At 41.6% G+C, this 19,310-nt stretch overlaps 2 protein-coding genes across 3 annotated transcripts; one reads left to right on the forward strand and one right to left on the reverse strand.

The window, feature by feature from the left end:
* The first annotated feature begins 4,756 nt into the window (after nucleotides 1–4,756).
* Nucleotides 4,757–17,267, forward strand: myo1ca (myosin Ic, paralog a). Of its 2 annotated transcripts, none has more exons than XM_062406478.1 (33): nucleotides 4,757–4,957; nucleotides 5,084–5,313; nucleotides 7,991–8,149; nucleotides 8,243–8,358; nucleotides 8,875–9,073; nucleotides 9,293–9,373; nucleotides 9,470–9,649; nucleotides 9,754–9,852; nucleotides 10,518–10,631; nucleotides 10,705–10,776; nucleotides 10,877–10,996; nucleotides 11,090–11,172; nucleotides 11,280–11,385; nucleotides 11,469–11,549; nucleotides 11,643–11,734; nucleotides 11,863–11,957; nucleotides 12,072–12,118; nucleotides 12,381–12,461; nucleotides 12,665–12,770; nucleotides 13,400–13,517; nucleotides 13,615–13,728; nucleotides 13,847–13,923; nucleotides 14,308–14,376; nucleotides 14,811–14,895; nucleotides 15,005–15,164; nucleotides 15,302–15,385; nucleotides 15,472–15,565; nucleotides 15,674–15,729; nucleotides 15,813–15,948; nucleotides 16,193–16,263; nucleotides 16,327–16,439; nucleotides 16,552–16,651; nucleotides 16,790–17,267. In XM_062406478.1, exons 2-33 carry the CDS (start codon nucleotides 5,296–5,298, stop codon nucleotides 16,814–16,816), a joined length of 3,153 nt encoding a protein of 1,050 aa, XP_062262462.1. In that variant the 5' UTR covers nucleotides 4,757–4,957; nucleotides 5,084–5,295; the 3' UTR covers nucleotides 16,817–17,267. The 2 variants fall into 2 exon arrangements, with proteins under 2 accessions (XP_062262462.1, XP_062262463.1); XM_062406479.1 differs by having other exon boundaries at nucleotides 4,760–4,957; nucleotides 16,342–16,439.
* A 122-nt stretch (nucleotides 17,268–17,389) lies between these two features.
* Nucleotides 17,390–18,443, reverse strand: LOC133969787 (uncharacterized). Its single transcript, XM_062406480.1, has 2 exons — nucleotides 17,773–18,443; nucleotides 17,390–17,666 (listed from the first exon to the last, which is right to left on the reverse strand). The coding sequence occupies exons 1-2, from the start codon at nucleotides 17,989–17,991 to the stop codon at nucleotides 17,475–17,477; spliced, it is 411 nt and encodes a 136-aa protein (XP_062262464.1). The 5' UTR covers nucleotides 17,992–18,443; the 3' UTR covers nucleotides 17,390–17,474.
* Nucleotides 18,444–19,310: the final 867 nt, after the last annotated feature.

A 19,310-nucleotide genomic window follows, 5' to 3' on the forward strand; every position in this document is an offset into this window, starting at 1 on the left:
TGTTAGCAGGCTAGCTTCGCATTAGCGTGAACTATTTTCATCCAAATTGTCTTTAGTTCAGAGATAAAGTCTCAAAAACATGGCTTAATTGCCAACTAACATACATTTTTGTAGACAACAAGCCATCAACTTTATTTACAAAACAAACACGTTACTTATTGTAGTCATTGACCTGAAGGAGATTGCTAAATAAGTCATTTTGAATAATGAAACTGCTGAAATTACAACAAACTGCTGTACAACATGTCACAAAGAGAAACAGTTTAAGTCATATAAGTGAATAAACAGACAGAGGAAAACCAGACTACAGAGTATACACAGGGCCCTTGAGTTGAGAAAGGTCCAAACCAAATAAAGGAATATCTGTTATAGGGAGTATATTCTAAAACGTCTATACAGTGAATTATAGTGGAGGCAGCCATGAATAGTATGGTCTGTCTCTATGTGTTCTACCACTCAGCTCTCCCACCTTTAACAGAGGCAGACATCAGTCATCATATCTCATTACTTTCAGCGGATCATTGGCTTGTCGCCTCCTGGTGGATTTATAGGCCATAATCCGTCCGAAATCTTCTCTCACCTTTGCAATGGGGACTTAATGCAGTCACAGTTTTTACTTTCTATGAAGATTTATATAAAGATTTCAAAATATTTTTACAACTTACCCCTTTTCAGATATGCTGCACGGTAATTTTACCTGTTTGGGTTCAGCGGTTCCCAGGCGGAGCGGGTTCAGATCAGGCTGCTGGGCACAGAGCGTCAGCCTGATGATGGACTGCGTGGTGGAGGAGCTTCACCTTCAGCTGTAACCGAAACTGTGGCCACCACCAGACTGCTGCTGCTGTTGCTGGGAGAGGAAGACATGGCAGAAACTCCAATTATTGAGTAAACACAGGTACCGTGAATGCAGTGTGTGTGTGTCTGTTTGTGTGTTTCTGCAAGCTTTTCATGTGCAAGATGCATGCACGTTTCTTGGTATGTTATGTTACACTCCAACTAATTTGGTGGTGGCAAAAATGGGTAAAAAATGTAAATCAGAGTTCTGTTGTTGTTTTTGTTAATATCCTGTTATACACTCAGACAAGGAAATCTTCATGTGTTTGTGATACTAGATGTGGAGTCAAGCAGACAGCAAACTCATTAAGATTCAGCTTCTGGGAGTAAAATGTAATCACAAGCCAGCCCTCTCAGAAAAGCCAAGCAATAGGAGCTTGTTCGGTGTAATTGATATTATTACCACTAGGAAGAGCCCTAAGCCTTCTTTTAATTCAGAACATGGAGGGGAGCTGATGTAGTGATAAGCTCACTGTTATTGTCCCAGTTATCGAGCAAGGGAAGTTACATTGTTGACCTTTTTAATCAACCACATGTTAAATGAAAATATATTTAAGATGACTGAATCCCCAACAGCTATGTGTTCCGTTAGTATTCTTCGTTTTTCTAAATTTCTGCTACACACACTAATTAGTTTCCACTGGTAGATGATTCACAGGGTTTTTTTTTACACCTTGATCAATTTATGAAGAAGCCTTTGTGGTGTAACGGGGATCTGGGGGATGAGAGGCAGCAGGGGTGAGAGTGAGGTGAAAGGGACGGCAGATGGGTGCTGAAGGAGCTCAGCACAGGTGGACAATAGGTGGGAAATTGCATCTGTTCCAAAAACATAATGAACAGTATAGGGAAAGCTATATTAGGTAACAGTGAAATATAATTTTCAGTTTGAGTTGGCTTCACAAGAAGCTTCCTAACATCTCCTTTCTGAATCTTGAACACTGCAACATAACAATTCGAGGATGGGAAGGAAGAGAGAAGAAAGGGAGAAAAAAATACTATTTGATGTAAAGAGATCTAGATGAACAAGATAAATGCAAACTATTATATCTAATTTATTCAGTCACCGAACCTGTCTGTGTCTCAATTGTGTGTGTGTGTTTCACTGAGAAAGTGAGAATGGAAGAAAAGAGACAGAGAGGAAGACAGAGAAGAGACATTCTTTCCAACCCACCCAGATAAGTCATCATTCTCCTGTGATTCATTGTTACACTGAATCGGAAAACCGTAGCAATTTAAATACAAAATGAGGGCAAACCCATCATTATTATACCTCAGTCTCAAAGACTGTGCAGCAGTGGCAGTCAGTCTGAGACAGGGAGGTTATGCCAGGATCTCGGGAGTTCTTAATCTGTCACATGTTCAGAATTAGTTTTTGAGTTTTTAATGTAATTATATGAAATTGAAGTCAGGCAGAGGGCTGTAGCTGCAAAAAAAAGAAATGCATAATAGAGAGGACAGACATGCTTCACCGTTTTTTTTCTTGCTTTCAAGATACTTCACCACATTTTACAACGTTTTGGTGTTGAGTATAACAGAAGTGGGCAGAGTGACAGTTGAAATGGCTAGAAAGTGGGTGTACTCCTCAGCAGACGGCTGTTAGTTGAGATAAATCAACTAATTCCTTTTGGAAGCTATTCTCTTGGAAAATGTAAGACTCCAGTTTCTCAAATATAATGCCTTGGGTTCTTTGTATGTGAAACTAATATTGTACATATACAGTAAACTGACTTATGAGTCGCCGAGGTATAGTTCAGATAGGAATCAGGTCCAAGCAAATGCTGATAGGACCATCCCAAACATCAGGAAATGGCTAGGAAGGAAATCTTTGTTACAGGAACTGCTAAACAAAGTAAGGAACGCCAAATGAGACGAAAACACTCAACTGGAAAATCAGGCGGCTTAGGTAATGAAGATGGACTTAACAGTCCAAGTGCTGTTTGACTCTGATTGACTTTTACGGTCTTATTTAGATTTCACTGGCAGGAGGGTTTCTGCCAGATGCTGTGTAGTGTGTGCAGTGTAGAGAAACCAGATGTGCTTGGCGAGTGCCCACATGTTTTCCACATGCAAGTGGCTGTTCATGGTATGTCTTAGATACCCATCAAAAGTAAGTCAAAACTCATGCCGGCAATCTATCTATTTTATATTTTGTCTGAGACACCTGTGTGTGGTTACGACTCAAGTCAATTTCCATTTCACCTTTATGACAAATCCAAAAGTCTCAGTAGGTTTCAGAGGTTTCCCCTATCAGTGGAATATATACATCCATCCATTATATGCATCCATATCTATACATATTATCCTCTTAGAGTCGCAGCGGGAACATGGAGTCAATCGCAACTGATATTAAGCCTGAGGTTGGATACATCCTGGTAGCCAGTGTGTCACAGGGAATATATCCAGAAACACAGATTCACACTCACAGTCACTCCTATGGACAGTTTAGAGTCTCCAATAAACCTAACCTCAATCTGAAGGACCTACGCAAACTCTGAGAACTTGCAAAGTCCACAGAGAAAGGCCGGGCTGAAATAGGATCTCAACCAGGAACCTTCTTGCACTGAGGCGACAGAGGAATAAATGTGAAGTGGATTTCAAAAAAATAATAACATGAATTTGATGAAATGTGTTTCAAGGTTCAGACCAAAGACGAAACTCATATAACACCCAGTGGAAAGAAACCAGGGCCTGAGCCATGTGGCACTTGCGAATGAGCACCTGATGGTCAAGCTGCACATGCATATGGTTGCACAATGTACTTGCAAAATTGTTTGGCATGAATCGATCTAATATGTCTACCTCAATAGCATTTGAAACATGCATCCTGTCTAAAGGCTTCGTAACCTCTTATTCTGAATATTTCCTCTCAGCGTTGTTCGGTTTTGATCGGTCGACAGAACAAATTCCTGTTATTCTGCTATAGTCGACTGTTCTGTGCTGTCTAAACGATTTACTATCATCTCATTGTGTGAGTTTCTTTTGATATTTGCACTCTATACAAATTTGACCTTCAGTGACTGATCATTTGAGGCTATGCAGGTGAATAGAGGGCCAACAATTGACGGGGAATGGGAGCTGGGTAAACTGCAGGGTCACAGAGGCCTCAGAAGGAAAAGTTGTGAGGGGTTTCCCTACAGTGAAGAGGGCAGGGCACCAAAATTAGATTTTGGGTGACACCCATTTTGATGCAATAATGTGGCAGTGTCACTTCTCCCGTGTGAGTGCACGCTACCCGCATGCATGTGTGATAGGGAGGGAGCAGCATACCCCTCCCTTCAAACACCATTGTGAAAGCCAGAGATTGGGAAAAAGAGCAAGAGGCTTTCTCCATCTGGGTAACATTATTCAGATTCCTTAGTGTTGGATATTCAGTGATGCTGGCAAGAGAGAGAGAGAGAGAGAGAGAGAGAGAGAAGGGCGTGGAGCATAGACTGTATATATAAGGCGTGGAGTGGGGAAATTGGGCGAGAGGAAAGTTAAGGGAGCAAAACCAGAGGAGGGCGCTGTTCTGTCTCAGAGATGATTTAGCCTGATCTGCACTCCCCAAAAATGCCTAGAATGGGAGGGAAAGAGAAATCTGACACTCCAGCATATTTTATGTTAAACTGTTGCTCTATAAAACCAGCTGAAATTGTGTCATTGTGATTGTTTGCCAGGAAAACCTACCAGCTACTATAAGAGCTCAGATCAGTCTTTCAAGTATCTGCCAAGATGTATTCTGGATGCCGGTGTAAGTCATTCCATCAACAGTGGAAAACAGAGAGAGTTGCTGGGTGAAACATTTCCATAACTCACATCCCCTGTGAATCTGTCTCGGCTTGTGGGTGAAAAGGGAGGGCGCAAACTAAAATGGGAGGGAGGGTAAGAAAGAATGTAGTTAGATCTCCTCATGTGATTTCAGTTTTTTTTTACTCTTTTTATATAGCTGCTGCGTGATTACGGGTTTGTAGTCTGGGTCTCCTAAAGTTTTTTTTCCCAAACCCTCTCTACTCTGTTTTTCTGTTTCTGTTTTTTTTCTGATTATCCAACAGCATACTTTCCCTTGACTTTTTTTAGTCCTGCAGTGGGACGTGTGACTGGAGTTCCTGCCTCTGTTTCATGCAGTGGAGTTTAGAAGGGAGAGGTAAGGAGTGGGACTTGTGGAGAGGCAGACATTTATTTTGACCTGTCAAAGGGATGATGAATTGAAGGTATAAACAGGAGGAGCTGTTGCTGTTTTGGCCTGAGTGCGTGTACTTTGTCCTCACAGGGGAGCCAGACCAGGAGGAGGGGAGACGTGGAGAGAGGAGAGAGGCTGAGAGAAAGTGACTGACGGGGGAATTAAGTTGCCTTAAATCTGTCGCCCGTGGGCAAAGGTGGATGAGAAGTTACAGTTAAGGAGTCTGTCTGACACAGGAGGAGGGGCACCAGCCCGGGGGGGGGACCACCAGTACCGTCTTTTCCCAGCAACAACAGGACAGGATGAGGTACCAAGCCAGGGTAAGTTCCAGAGTGCCGTGATGCCCTTTCCTGTGTTTTCATAGTTAGTTAATGTGTGCACTTACCTTATAGTGTAAGCACAAGATCGGAGCCACCAGTTTACTTCCCCTTTGATGGAGGGAAAAGCAAAACAGAACAATGACTCACTATGAGTTTTTTTTTCCTTTTTTCCCTGTGTATGAGTCAGAGTGTATTTTGGTTTTTGTGTAAGCTTTAACTCAAGCAGTCCAAAGAGAATAAACTTGGTATTTTCCACCATATCCATTACGGGCACATCAGTGGTAGGGAGCCAGCTGTGGTACCAGAGCAGCTCGCCCTGGGATGGGGTGGTAGGGCACGCCATATAAGGAAGACAATCCGAATCAAGTCGGCCCAGCAAAGCTTAGTCATGGGGCCTGGAGCCAAGTCCCACTGTTAGATTGTCACTGCAGCTGCTCCCTCAAACTTGCAGAATTCTCTGAACGCTCCCTGGTTTTCAGATTCAAATCCCACATTAAGCACTCAAGCACAGTGGGAGTCAGTTAGTCAAGACTCATAGTGCTGTAACAGGCAAACCTCAGGTCAGCAAAACTTCAAGGATTACATTGTATTTTGGTGAGATTCCTACGACCATGTATCTCAGCTGAGGATAACTATTTTCAAATCCTTTAAGATTTCCTCTTAGATGATGTAACCCCAGCGACTGCAGGGTTTCAAGGTTTCTGGAATCGAAAGAAGTGCTTTTTGAAAATCACCGTTAAAGGTGATTCTCCCTGACATGCTATGGTGAAATAAAAAGAACACATGACTGGCGAGGGATAGATCCCTGAAAACAAAGTGTGCTGTGTTTTGCACACTGAGAAAACAGTTTTTGTTGTGTGGAAAGTCCGTATGTGGAGCAGTGCACTGCCTTTCTTAAGCGGAACAACATTTTCTCATGACAAGATCATTGAACAAATTTGGATTTTTCAGACATTGGCATGGTTGACACTGTCAGCACAGCAGCCAGTGTACAAGTAAATACCATCAGAGATTAGCGGAAAGAGAGATTAGATGGAAGGAGAGATGCAGACCTGAGTCAGGTCAGGTCAGGTCGTTCTCATCTACCATGAAAGAATGATGTGTATGCTGAACACAGGGGGGTGTTTCCACAGTTTCATAATAAGGTGTTAGCCCACTTTATAAATTGCATGACATAATATGTGATAAGCAATCCAGAGAAAGTCTTTCTTGCAGATAAACTGGAGAGAAAAATCTCTTGATCATTTCAAATTATGAAGCACATGTCATTGTAAATTACCAAACTATCAAGGAATAATGATGTTTTGTATTTGGCCACAGTTGCAACTTCACTGCATCCTCACGGCTGATGAAAACACAATACAGAAACAATTGGTGGTTCCCACTGAACACTTGCCCCAAACCTGACCCAAACATTCCTTTGTTGTATCCTTTGGAAAATCTGACTGTAAAGTGTAATTCCTATCTTTAGGAACTAGCCCACCTGCAGGAGGGAGAAGAACAATACTCCGAGGTGAAGCCTAGAGGAGGGGGGGGGGGGGGGGGGGGCTATAGTGGAAGTGTCCGGTTGACTTTTTCCTTTGCTCTCGCTGCTTGGCTTTCTTCCACTGTTGTCCTCTTGTTTGCTGAAGGATTTTCCTGCATCTCGTGCTGAGAGGTAATGACCTTTTTACTGGCACGAAGAGGCCAAACGAGACTCTTGAGACGTTCTTGCATTCAAGAATAACAGAAGTCCTGTGGAAGTCAAGCCCCTTTGTTCCACTTTCGGCTTGTTTTTTATGTTTTTATCAAGGAAACAGTCGTCCTTTTCTTACATTTGATACTGATGACAGTGCAGCTGCTTTGACTGCGGTGTAACACTGATTACTGTGTGGGACTGGATATTTATCGTAAGTAAGTATTGGGTACTGAGACTTGGCATTTTTTATCTCTTTGTATGTGCATGGGCATGACTGTGCATGTGGCTGAACGTATTATCTACATCAGGGAAATATTCATTAATTTCTTTCTGCAGACTCGTTTTCTGTTGGACATGTACACACAGTATCCTCGCTGCATAGGTTAAACCCCGTCTGGTGATATAGAGCGGTGTGTACCGTGTATACATCACAACACACTATCTCACCATCACACAACAGAGGAGTCTATCGTGTCTGTTTATCATTTGGATATCTTAAATGTCTCCATTGTTTAATCTTGGCGAGGCTTAGTGGAACTGTTTTGACCTTGATGTAATGTGTTCAGTAAGTCCGGAGTCGTGGGCTGTGATACTCTGAACATTATATTGAAATACTTATTGTCTCATCACATGAATAGAGTCTTTCTTGTTGCGTTTTATTTGGCACGTTTTGTGATGCTGAGCACCAGATGTCAATTCTTTCAGAGCTGGGGGAATGTAATGTGCACAAGGTAGATTGGGAATAGGCCTCTTGTGCCCCCTACTTGCCAGCAGTATAATTACATCAACGATAGGGTTGGTTTTGCCAAGAACAAAAATTGTTTCCCTTTTTTATTTTGAAAAAACAAGAAGTAACTCATGGATACATAAGTGTAAAAGTATTAATATAATTATCATTAATAAAAAAAAACATACAAACTGTTGAGCACAGGCTGTGTAATGATGGACTCTTATCAGCAGATGCTTCATTTCTGTATCCCTTCTTCTGTCTTCCTGTAGGAGGTGGACGTTGAGGGCAGAGTGCGCCTGGTGATGGAGAGTGCCCTGACTGCGCGGGACAGGGTCGGGGTGCAGGACTTTGTCTTGCTGGAAAACTACAACAGTGAGGCAGCCTTCATAGAGAACCTGCGGCGACGGTTCAAGGAAAACCTCATCTACGTAAGGGTGCCAGTTATATGCTCCAAAGCATCTTAGGTTGTGTGGTGAGACTAATTCGAATGTATTGACTGTTCTTTTAATATTTTGGCACAGACATATATTGGCTCTGTGCTGGTGTCAGTGAACCCGTACAGAGATCTGGAGATTTACTCCAAGCCACAGATGGAACGCTACAGAGGGGTCAGCTTCTATGAAATATCGCCTCACATGTGAGTCACCTCATTGACCTACTGTCAGCTGCCATGATAATGATCATGAAACGTATTCACTGTGATCAAACAGGATGTATTTATAAATGTTATTATATATATACTGTGATTCTTGTATATTAGAATTATCATGTACTTTCAGATGAAAAACTTCATACATACCGGACAATATATGTATAACTCCCAGTTCAATTATTGTATCTTGCCTTATTCAAATTAATATAATTGAAATATGTCTTATTATACAAACATTGAAGCTGCTTTATCTTTAGTATCTGGCTAAATCTATTGCTCCCTGGGATTTGGTGGAGAATGATTTGGATATTATCATAATAACATCACTAATAGGTAGGGAAATATAATTTTATTCTGTTCACACATGAATTAACAGCTCATTTTACAGTTCCAGTCGTCCACACATTATTCCTGTTGGATAAAGTTCACTGAATTGCCCTGGTGTTTGCGTAATTTTTCCATCAGAGTAATGTGACTGTGTGTTGAACTGTTTTCCCTCAGCTATGCTGTGTCAGACAACACGTATCGAGCGATGCGGACTGAGAGGAAAGACCAGTGTATCCTCATATCAGGGGAGAGCGGAGCTGGTAAAACAGAGGCCTCCAAGAAGATCCTCCTCTACTACGCCGTCACCTGCCCCAGCAATCATCACATGGCTGCCCTCGGTGACCACCTACTGCAGGCCAACCATGTTCTGGAGGTGAATAACCTTTGACATGTGAAACTGAAAAAAGCTATGATCCCACCAAAAGCCCAGTGAATAGTCACTTATTAAGCTTTCACAATATAGTGTGTATTTTCTGTGACTGCTCAGAATCAGTTTGAATGGCTTGTTCCTGATTGTTTGATGTTGTCAATGTTTTGTTGCTTTTAATTTCCTTTCCTCTCTCTAATTTCACGACTCGCTTGCCTTGTGTAGGCATTTGGCAATGCCAAAACACTGAGGAATGACAACTCCAGTCGATTTGGGAAATACATGGATGTCCAGTTTGACTTTAGGGTAAAAACTCCCTCCATGGCGCCCTCTTTTTTTTATAGTATAAATCATATGTACTCACACCATACTGACAATATCTTTTCCTGTAATTCCTCCAAGGGGGCGCCAGTGGGCGGTCACATCCTGAACTACTTGCTGGAGAAATCTCGTGTAGTTCACCAGAACCACGGTGAGAGGAACTTCCACATCTTTTATCAGCTTCTGGATGGAGGGGACGAAGAGCTGCTTAACACACTGGACCTGGAAAGAAACCCACAGAACTACCAATATCTGGTCAAGGTCTGTGTGTGTGTGTTTGTGCATGTGTGTGTGTGGGTTGTCTTTAAAAAAGCACCATGCAATCAGAGCATTACTTGTGGTGTAACATTGATTGTCTTGTTCAGGGTAACTGCCCCAGAGTCAGCTCCATTAGCGACAAGAATAATTGGAAAGTTGTGATGAAGGCTCTGACTGTTATTGGCTTCACTGAGGAAGAATTGCAGGTGAGTAGCAGCCATGGTGATGAATGATAGTTGCCCTAACTCAAGGAGCAGCACTGCTGCTTTGTTTTTCACTCATGTTCTCTTGTTTACCACATTCCCCAAATTAAAGTGGAATAGTTTCAACTGCAGGGTCAATCCAACACAAGCTGTGTCCTAACAACATGTTTTATACTCTAATTATTATTTCCAGTCAAGGAAATATGCACAGTTTCTTATCTTATATTCTTTACCCTGGCCAAACATAACATATGTTATCATCATAAAAACATCTGGGACAACTCGAAAAATCCAAATATAGTGCTACAAGTTTAAACCAAAAGGATTCGTTAAAGTTTGGTTGTTTAACAAAGTAAAACAATTCTGTTTTTATTAATTATGCACTTTTACATTTAATGTTTTCTACAAAAATATGTATTTATTTGATCAAATCAGCTCTTACCCGAAAACCAGTTGCAAGGACCTATTTTTTTATTTTTGACTCCTGCATTGTTTACATCAGCTTACTTTTATTAAAGTATGATGTTATTCAGCAAAACTACTCAGATTGTGTATTAATGATATTCTCAGTGATTCTTCCAATCACTGCTCAGACATCTATTGGGTTAAAAGACAAATTAGTCAATGAGGGTGACGTTAAATGTTTTTTCTTCCCTGTCTGACCTCAGAAATTGCTGAACATCATCGCCGGTGTTCTCAATCTGGGAAACACTCAGTTTGGAGAAGGGGACGAAGGAGAAACTTGTATTACCACTGAGACCGAGATATCAAATCTCGCGAAGGTCAGAACGGTCCCACGAGTATATTAGATGGGAATAAGGCATCGCAGATGACAGATGTGTTCTTGTTTTCCAGCTGTTCGGTGTTGATGTTTCCGCCCTGGGAGAGGCACTCACTCACAAGAAACTCACTGCCAAAGGAGAGGAGGTGACAGTCGGCATCTTCTTGTTCCACAGAATTTGCTGTCTGCCGTTTATTGTTGTTCTTTAAATATAATTTGTCTTTTACGTACATTTGCACATTACAGATGGTCACCCCGCTTAGCTTTGAGCAGGCAATGTCTGCCCGCGACGCCTTAGCCAAAGCTGTGTATGGTCGGACATTTTCTTGGTTGGTGGAGAAGATCAACCAGTCGCTGGCCCTGAAGGTGCAGCAGCAGCAGCTCTGATAACATCTCAAAGACAGAAATGTAAAGTCTATCCCCATGGGTGTACCATTTATTGCTTTATATATCATGTAGGATGAAATCTACCACAGCAGTCAGCCCTCCTCGCTTATAGGACTTCTTGATATCTATGGCTTTGAGGTCCTGCTGCAAAATAGGTTTGTTTGATTGTTTTCTTTTTACTTTTTACTCCACAGTTTAATCTGCTTCTCAGCCCACTCTATAAATGCATTTCATCTCATTGCCCTCATATTTCTCCCCACAGCTTTGAGCAGTTTTGCATCAACTACTGCAATGAGAAGCTCCAGCAGCTCTTTATTGAGCTCACCCTCAGATCTGAGCAGGAGGAGTACGAGACAGAAGGAATCGAAGTAAGTCGGTTTTTTGGGTTCAAACATTTTATAGATATTTACGTTTTCATGCTATTACAAGCTGCTCTTCCCTCTAATTTCAGTGGGAGACAGTGCAGTACTTTGACAACAAGATCATTTGTGACCTGATAGAAGAGAAGCACAAAGGCATCATCTCCATTCTGGTAGAAATTACAACTTCTAGTTATCCATCAGTCTTTTGATATCTTGCTGTAAATGCTTCTGTCTTTTTTCTTGACAATGTGAGTGTCTTTCAGGATGAGGAGTGTCTGAGGCCTGGAGAGACTGGTGATGTCTCCTTTTTAGAGAAACTGGAGGACACACTGGGTGGCCATCACCATTTTGTCACGTAAGTACTATCTTATGTCTCATATTATTTGACATAGGCCTCTAGAACAAAGATTCCTAACTACAGCCTCATATTTGTAAACTGTGTGCAGATTTGTGTATGAATCTATGTGTGGTCATGCTTTTCAGTCACAAACTGGCAAATGGAAAAACCCGCAGGATAATGAGTAGGGAAGAGTTCAGGCTGCTTCATTATGCTGGTGAGGTCAACTACAATGTCAATGGTAAGTTTTAACTCAAGTGAGTTGTGTGTCATTGCGAGTGGCGGCACTTATTACAGAGCATGACCAATAACCCACTGATTCTATAGTGACAGTGTTCTTGTGTGTCTCATTCAGGTTTTGTAGAAAAGAACAATGATTCGCTGAACAGGAACCTGAAAGAGGTGAGCCAGAAGAAAAGCCTCACCACAACCTGTATCAACGTCTGTGTCCCTTGGAGGGAGATTAATTCTACTATTTCACACTTTCTGCTGCTGTTAATAAAGCTCAAAAAATCCTGCAGAGTTGTCACAATATAAGCCTACCTGGGAGTAAATACATCATGCCCTCTGATGCAATTTATGGGAAATAGATGAGGGAAATTGTTTCGCAACTGCATGTTGTGTGCCATGTGACATGTGGTCATGTGGTTTGTTCTCTTTTCAGGTCATGTGCCAGTCAGAAAACCATATCTTGAGTCACTGCTTCCGCAGAGAGGAGGTGATGGACCAGAAACGCCCAGAGATGGTTAGAATTATTATCTCCCTCTCTCTCTCCTCTCTCTTTTCTCCTTTCTCCTTTCTCCTTTCTCCTTTCTCCTTTCTCCTTTCTCCTTTCTCCTTTCTCCTTTCTCCTTTTTCTTCTTTCTCTCCTTTCCCTCTCTCTCTCCCTGCATACACACAATCACAGAAAAGTCTGTTTCTTTTTTTGTTTCTGTATCCATTCATTAGGCTGCCACACAGTTTAAAAACAGCCTGATGAAACTTATGGACATCCTCAGGTCTAAAGAACCATCCTATGTGCGCTGTATCAAACCGAATGATGGCAAGCAGTCAGGTACACGTTTGCACATTGAATTTGTTGCACTGTTGTTATCACTGTTATTATCAGTTTCATGTCTAGGTCTCAAACAAATGAAGGCACATTCGAAATAATTGCTCTACAATGGCCCACATGATTAATAATAAAGTAATAATCTTAAATATAAATAATAATTATAAGATCAGCATAGTCAGGATAACACACAATTTCCTCTTTTTAGATTTCACTAAGGAATTTATTTTGATTAATTTCACTATTTCCCACTTTCTGCTGCTGTTAATAAAGCTCAACAAATCCTGCAGATCTGTCAATACATAAGCCTGCCTGGGAGTAAATACATCATGCCCTCTGATGCAATTTATGGGAAATAGATGAGGGAAGTTGTTTTGCAATCATCAACATCAAAGATACATTCAGATTACAAAAAGGGTCATCACAAATAAACAAAAAGGCATTTAAAATGAGGAAATATTGAAATCAAACCAGGTTGCAAATGCAAATAAAGGAAGGCTTAGTTGTTTCTTTTTTTGAGGGAAATAAAGTCTTAGTCACTTGTTTAGAACATTCTGCACAAAATCGAATGTATAATAATTATTATAGAGTAGTTTGTGTATATTTGAAGTGAATAAGATGTCTCCCTGAAGGAAGGTTTGATGAAGTTCTGGTCAGACACCAGGTGAAGTACCTCGGCCTGCTGGAAAACCTGAGGGTCAGGAGAGCTGGCTTTGCCTATCGACGACGTTTTGAAGCCTTCCTGCAAAGGTGACTGAATTTCTTTCCAAACAACTTACAACCTCAGTGATAGTGTTTACTCTGCAGTCATCCCTGAAATATTATGATTATGTGCAAATTCCCTCAGGTATAAGCCCCTGTGTCCTGAGACGTGGCCCAACTGGAACGGTAGACTGGTTGACGGTGTGTCCACACTGGTCAACCACCTGGGCTACAAGCCAGAAGAGTACAAACTGGGCAGGTGATGTAGTGTTTGAGAATGAGGACAGTGGCAACGTGCAATGTCACAGTTGAAGATCATGTGTAGAAAAAACTCACACAAACTGGAATTGATCACATGTTTTGTCGATTGTCTGCAGATCAAAAATCTTCATCCGTTTCCCAAAAACTCTCTTCACCACTGAGGATGCACTCGAAGCAAAAAAGCCAGAGATAGGTAAGTAGCAGTGACCTAGATTTGAAAACATCTGAAATGAAATGGAAAATAATGACTCTTTTAAATATTGTTATAGTTAAGTATATTTGGTTTGGCTACAGTTTGTGGTATTGTTTTAATGGACTGCAACATATTGTGTCCACTCCTATTAACCTTCTCCTCTTCCCTTCTATAACAATAGATATGTTTCAACACAATGACTTTATATTTATAAGGCATATTCAACACGACCTGGTAAAGCACAACATATTAAATCAGTGGATCCATGCTTCACTGAACTATGAATCAGCTGCTGTGCCAGAGGCATCCACAGCAGGATGTCTGGAACACCTCAATGTAGAAGCATAAATCCACCTTTAGGCTCTTTTCTTTATTTTGATCCAGCCTTGACTCTGCAGACGTCATGGAGAGGCTACAGGGAGAGAGCCAAGTACCAACGGATCAGGCATGCAGGTCAGAGCACCTCCCACTGTTGATTACTCACAGAACTCAGTCAGGGTTATTATGTTTGGATATTAAATGCTGTTACAATTTTGATGCACTTGGTTTAGCCTTTCAAACTAACTTTACTTTAAGTAACTTTTCAGACAATACTTGTCAAATTCTACTTTTTGGATTTCTTTCATTGTTAAAAGTATGTTCATGCAATATTTTGGAAGTTTCAAGAGCCAATTCTTCATTTGGAGATACAACTGTCCACATTCCAGCTCATGTATCAATCTGAATGTACATGCTTATTTTTTTATTCCATGTAGATATTTAATATGTCTTTATTGGCCTCAGCTTTCTGCTTTAGTAAACTGTGCTATACTAACCATTGGATGTTTTCTCTTGCTGAGTGTAAAAGTTGTCTTGCTGTTAATATGTGCATGTATGTGTATATGTAGTGATAGTGATCCAGTCTGGGTGGCGAGGAATGAAAGCACGCAGGAGGGCTAAGAGGCGTCGACAGGCTGCTGAGTTAATCCGCAGGTGCTTGACTGATACTTTGTTGCAGTTCTTTTTTTTTAAAGTATTTTTAAATCTGTGTTTGCACGTGTCGTTACTTCCCTTCTTGGTATCTGCCTTTTTGTCCCACTAGGTTTATAAAAGGCTTCATTTACCGTCATGAGGAATACTGCCCTGAGAATGAGTATTTCCTGGACCATGTGCGCTGCTCCTTCCTGAAGAACCTACGGAAAAATCTGCCCAAGAGCGTTTTGGACAAGAGCTGGCCGACACCCCCATCCTTACTCGTTGAGGTAAAAAAACTCCCTCACACACCGAGCATAATTCGGCTGAGTGACATCATAGTGTGCGCATAAAAGTAGGAATCCAAACAAGTAAGAACCTGCAGAGTTATTAATGCAAATACTGTATTGCTAATCCCATGGTGCAGGCCTCTGAGCACCTGCGGATACTGCACATGAGAAACATGGTCATGAAGTACTGCAGGAGGGTCCAGCCTGAATGGAAGAAACAGGTACATTGCTGAACAAAGGCACGGAACTTTCTAAATTATAAAGTAAAAGATTATAATTCAGATTTGTGTTTTTTTCTTTCCTGTAGTTGGTGCAGAAAGTTGTTGCCAGTGAGATCTTCAAAGATAAGAAAGACGACTACACTCAGAGTGTTGGCAGGCTGTTTTTGGACTCCAGGCTTGGTACGTGTTCATAAATACTTTAATTATCTACGCGCGTACTAAACACCAAACATCAGACACACCAGAAACATGCAACTTTAACAGAGGCTTTCCCATTGCTTTGTATAGAACGTGAGCAAATCAATCTCAAGGTCGTCCAGACTCTTGGAAATGACAAAGTGCAGGTGGGACTTAACATTTAGTAAATAATGATGATGATAATAATAATTTGCTGCATTGCAATAATGTGCATCATTGTGCTCCTCAGTACGGTGCGTCAGTCGTAAAATACGACAGGAGGGGTTTCAAGCCTCGGCCTCGCCAGCTGCTCCTCACTAACACCTTCGCTGTGCTGGTGGACAGGACCAAGATCAAACAGAGAATTGACTACACAGCTCTGAAAGGTGGAAACCCACTCTGACTGGGGGGAGGGGGCAGTTATGTGAAATGTTTTAGGTTGTTGAGAATATCTTTAATCCATGATCTCTGTTGAACTCAAGCTTTTATTACATGTGTTCTTTCTTCTTTTCCTTGTTATTTGCTATATTTGTAGATGAGGACATAATAAGATTGTGTGATTTTTGATTAATTCATTGTAAATGTAATCTGTAGCTGAGTAAATTTAAACCAGGTTTTCTCTTTTAACAGGTATCTCTTTGAGCTCTCTCAGCGACGGGGTCTTTGTTGTGCACATGCCCACTGCGGACAATAAGCAGAAGGTACAGTAGGACACAGCAGTCGTGAGTGTTAAACAAAAAGCCACAAAGACACTTTTAATCCAGCTCTGTGTGCCTCAGGGAGACGTTGTGCTGCAGTGCAACAATGTGATCGAGCTAGTGACAAAAGTAGCCATGATGGCCGACAAGATCGACTATGTCAACATCAACCCGGGCAGGTGAGTCCTGTCGTACTTCTCCTCTGAGCTACCAGAAGTCCATTGGTTGTTGGTGGTCCATTGTTATATTCTCATCCTGTCTTTATTTGTAACCTCCATGTGTGGCGTGCAGCATCAGGTTTGCTTCGGCTCGTGGCAGAGAGGGAATCATCGATTTTGTCAGGGGCTCGGAGATGAAGGTAGCCAAAGGCAAGCGAGGACATCTGCTAGTGGTGAGTCAGTGGCTGTTCACATGTCATGTGGGAAACCTCAAGGGAGGGATGAAGGGATGGAGGGATGGAGGGAGACTGTTTTGACATTAAAAAACATTTCGGCCAGCTGACTGTGTTCAATCTGATTTCACTCTGCAGACTGTCCCTCGCACAAACAGCACATGAAGAAACCCGAAAACAGCTGCCAGGCAAACAATAATCCTTTCAGCTAAACGGAGGATTGCCGCTCACAAGTCGTCGTTGTTATTTGTTAGTTTGCAGCCAACAGGATGACACTGCCTGCATACACAACATCCTCAACATAAATAAGATCCTATTGTGATCAATATACAGCATTTTTATTACAAGAATGTCTTGTGATGTTGCAATGAGCTTTTTCCCCCCAGTTAGACAAATGAAGTCATCACAGTTCCAAATGCTTAGTCTCTTTATTGTCATTCACACACATATATATGTATCTATCAAATACAAAAAAGTCTTATGTAAAACATTGTATCTCTGTTCTGTAATAGAAATAAAACAAACCACTTTGAAATAAATAGTATTCAATAAATATGTCAATAAATAATACAAATATCTTTGAAAAGTCTGGTAGATAGAGAGCTTGAAGGGGAATAACAGTGTTCTCTCAGTAATGTGAGCTCATTGCTCACTTAGAGCGGGAGTTGAGAGAGAAACTTTGGGAAATACCCAAGAAAGTCCTTAAATATTAGAAGATGTGTTAAAAAAAAACAGATGTTTTGTTGGTTCTAATTGTCGGTTCAGCTTCTTTTTTGTCTGGCTGGCTGACAAGTGACAAGTGACAGTGCTTTTCAGTATTGAGTCATACATGTGTCTTGGAAGCCAGCAGGAGGAAATCTCTTGCCAGCTTGGTGAGGTAAAGGTCGAGATCCCTCAGAATGATGTAACCCTCCACTCGCCGGTCCCAGACTGTTTTGGAGCTGGGCTCTGGGCTCAAGGGTCTTTGTGCCAAAAGAGATGCTGGCCTCATCCAAGAGCTCCTCATGTAACTCATCTGGGGAAGAAAGGAAAACAATTTTTTATCGGAATAATCTTGGTGTCACTTCCTCCCAAGTCTTACAGAGGGGACAACATGTTTGCAGATTTGAGACTGTACATACCTGACTGGTGACTTGGCTCATCAGGTCCCTCAGATCCAGCTGAATGTGCCTGATGCTCTGAGGTAAAGTAGTGCGCACTGCCATGTTCTCGCTCTCCTCCTTCTCCAGCTGTTTTCTCTTCCACTCCAGCTTATTCCAGTAGGCCTGCATGTCCATTAGAGCAGCATGCAGCCGTTCCCAGTCCTGCACGCACAACACCAGACAGTCAGACGGTTGCATAATCAAGATGTTGCACAAGCACCTTCTTAATGTTTGGTATTTTTAAAAAGGGGAATTCCACTTAAGGTTTTCGATTCTGCAAGGGGAGACATTCTGACATTGTCATAGGGTTTTGCTCTTGTTGGGGAAATAGATTTGTAGACATTTTGAGAGACTGATTTGTACAGGGGCGGGCCGGGGGGAACCCGATTGGCCCCTGCAGTGCCTCCTGTTCTGTGTAGCATTTCATTTATATCTTTTTTGGAAGAACACAATGTGCTTGAACAAGGAACAATTTTCTAAATATATCCAATGATGTGTGCCTTAGCTCAAAGCTATAGAGCTGACAGTCAACATGGAATGACTTAAATGTGATCAGGAATTGTGCATGGATGTCGGACATTAAATTGTGGCCCCTGACTTACATACATTTTAGAGCTAATTATCATCAGTTAGTGCCATAGACTTTTATGGAACTGTTTTGGAACACAGGCAGATACTAACCGTCAGGTTTATCCAGCTGTAGAAATCTGTAGAAATCAGCGGCAGGTCCTTTAACTGTCTGCTTCTGTCCTCAAAATGCTTACTTCCCAACTGCTCCTCCTTCTATTAAAGTAAACAGAGTTGTAATGAGAGAATGTTAATGCTGGATGTGTCCAAATTTGGCCAGGAACAAGATGGCCAGTGTTTCTTTTTTCCAGTACTCACATATTTCTTCAGCAGTTGCTGGACCCGGGATCGGGCAGACCTCGTGAGACCAAAAGAGTTGTTATATTTATTTCTCCGGGGGACCGGGGACGGAGCAGAGTCCAGGAAGCTCAGTGCGCAACAAAGAAGGATGAGACCCTGCTTCCAAACAGTCATCTGAAACAAAACACATGCTGTTAGAATAAAGGACCTGTCGTGTCACTTCCAACACAAGCTGCAGCGCTCTGGGTTGATATACTGGTTCTCTTTGTGGGAATTGTCAATAATATCTGAGAGGAACTTAATGAATATCTTAAACATTTCTGGAAAAACATCCAACCCACATGCTTCAGCACCTCGACAGATGGCATCCCTGTAGGAATTTCTTCTGTAATTTTGTGACACCACAGTTAGTATGGTTGTACATTTATAGAAACGGTTTCCTCTAAATAGTTTCAATGTGGAGGGAAGCACTTTGCACTTCCCTGCAACGCAGTCTTCTTGATGAATCAACATGTTTCTCACCCAGCGAAAGCATGACAGTGCTCTGTTATTGACCAAAAATAATTGTTGTTGGAGCTTAACTCATTTCGAATTCTAGACATCATGAAGTATTGCAGCATAACTAATTCCAGCTACATGCATTGCCATTA

Source organism: Platichthys flesus, chromosome 15 (assembly GCF_949316205.1).
Source record: "Platichthys flesus chromosome 15, fPlaFle2.1, whole genome shotgun sequence".
NCBI classification, from domain to species: domain Eukaryota; kingdom Metazoa; phylum Chordata; class Actinopteri; order Pleuronectiformes; family Pleuronectidae; genus Platichthys; species Platichthys flesus.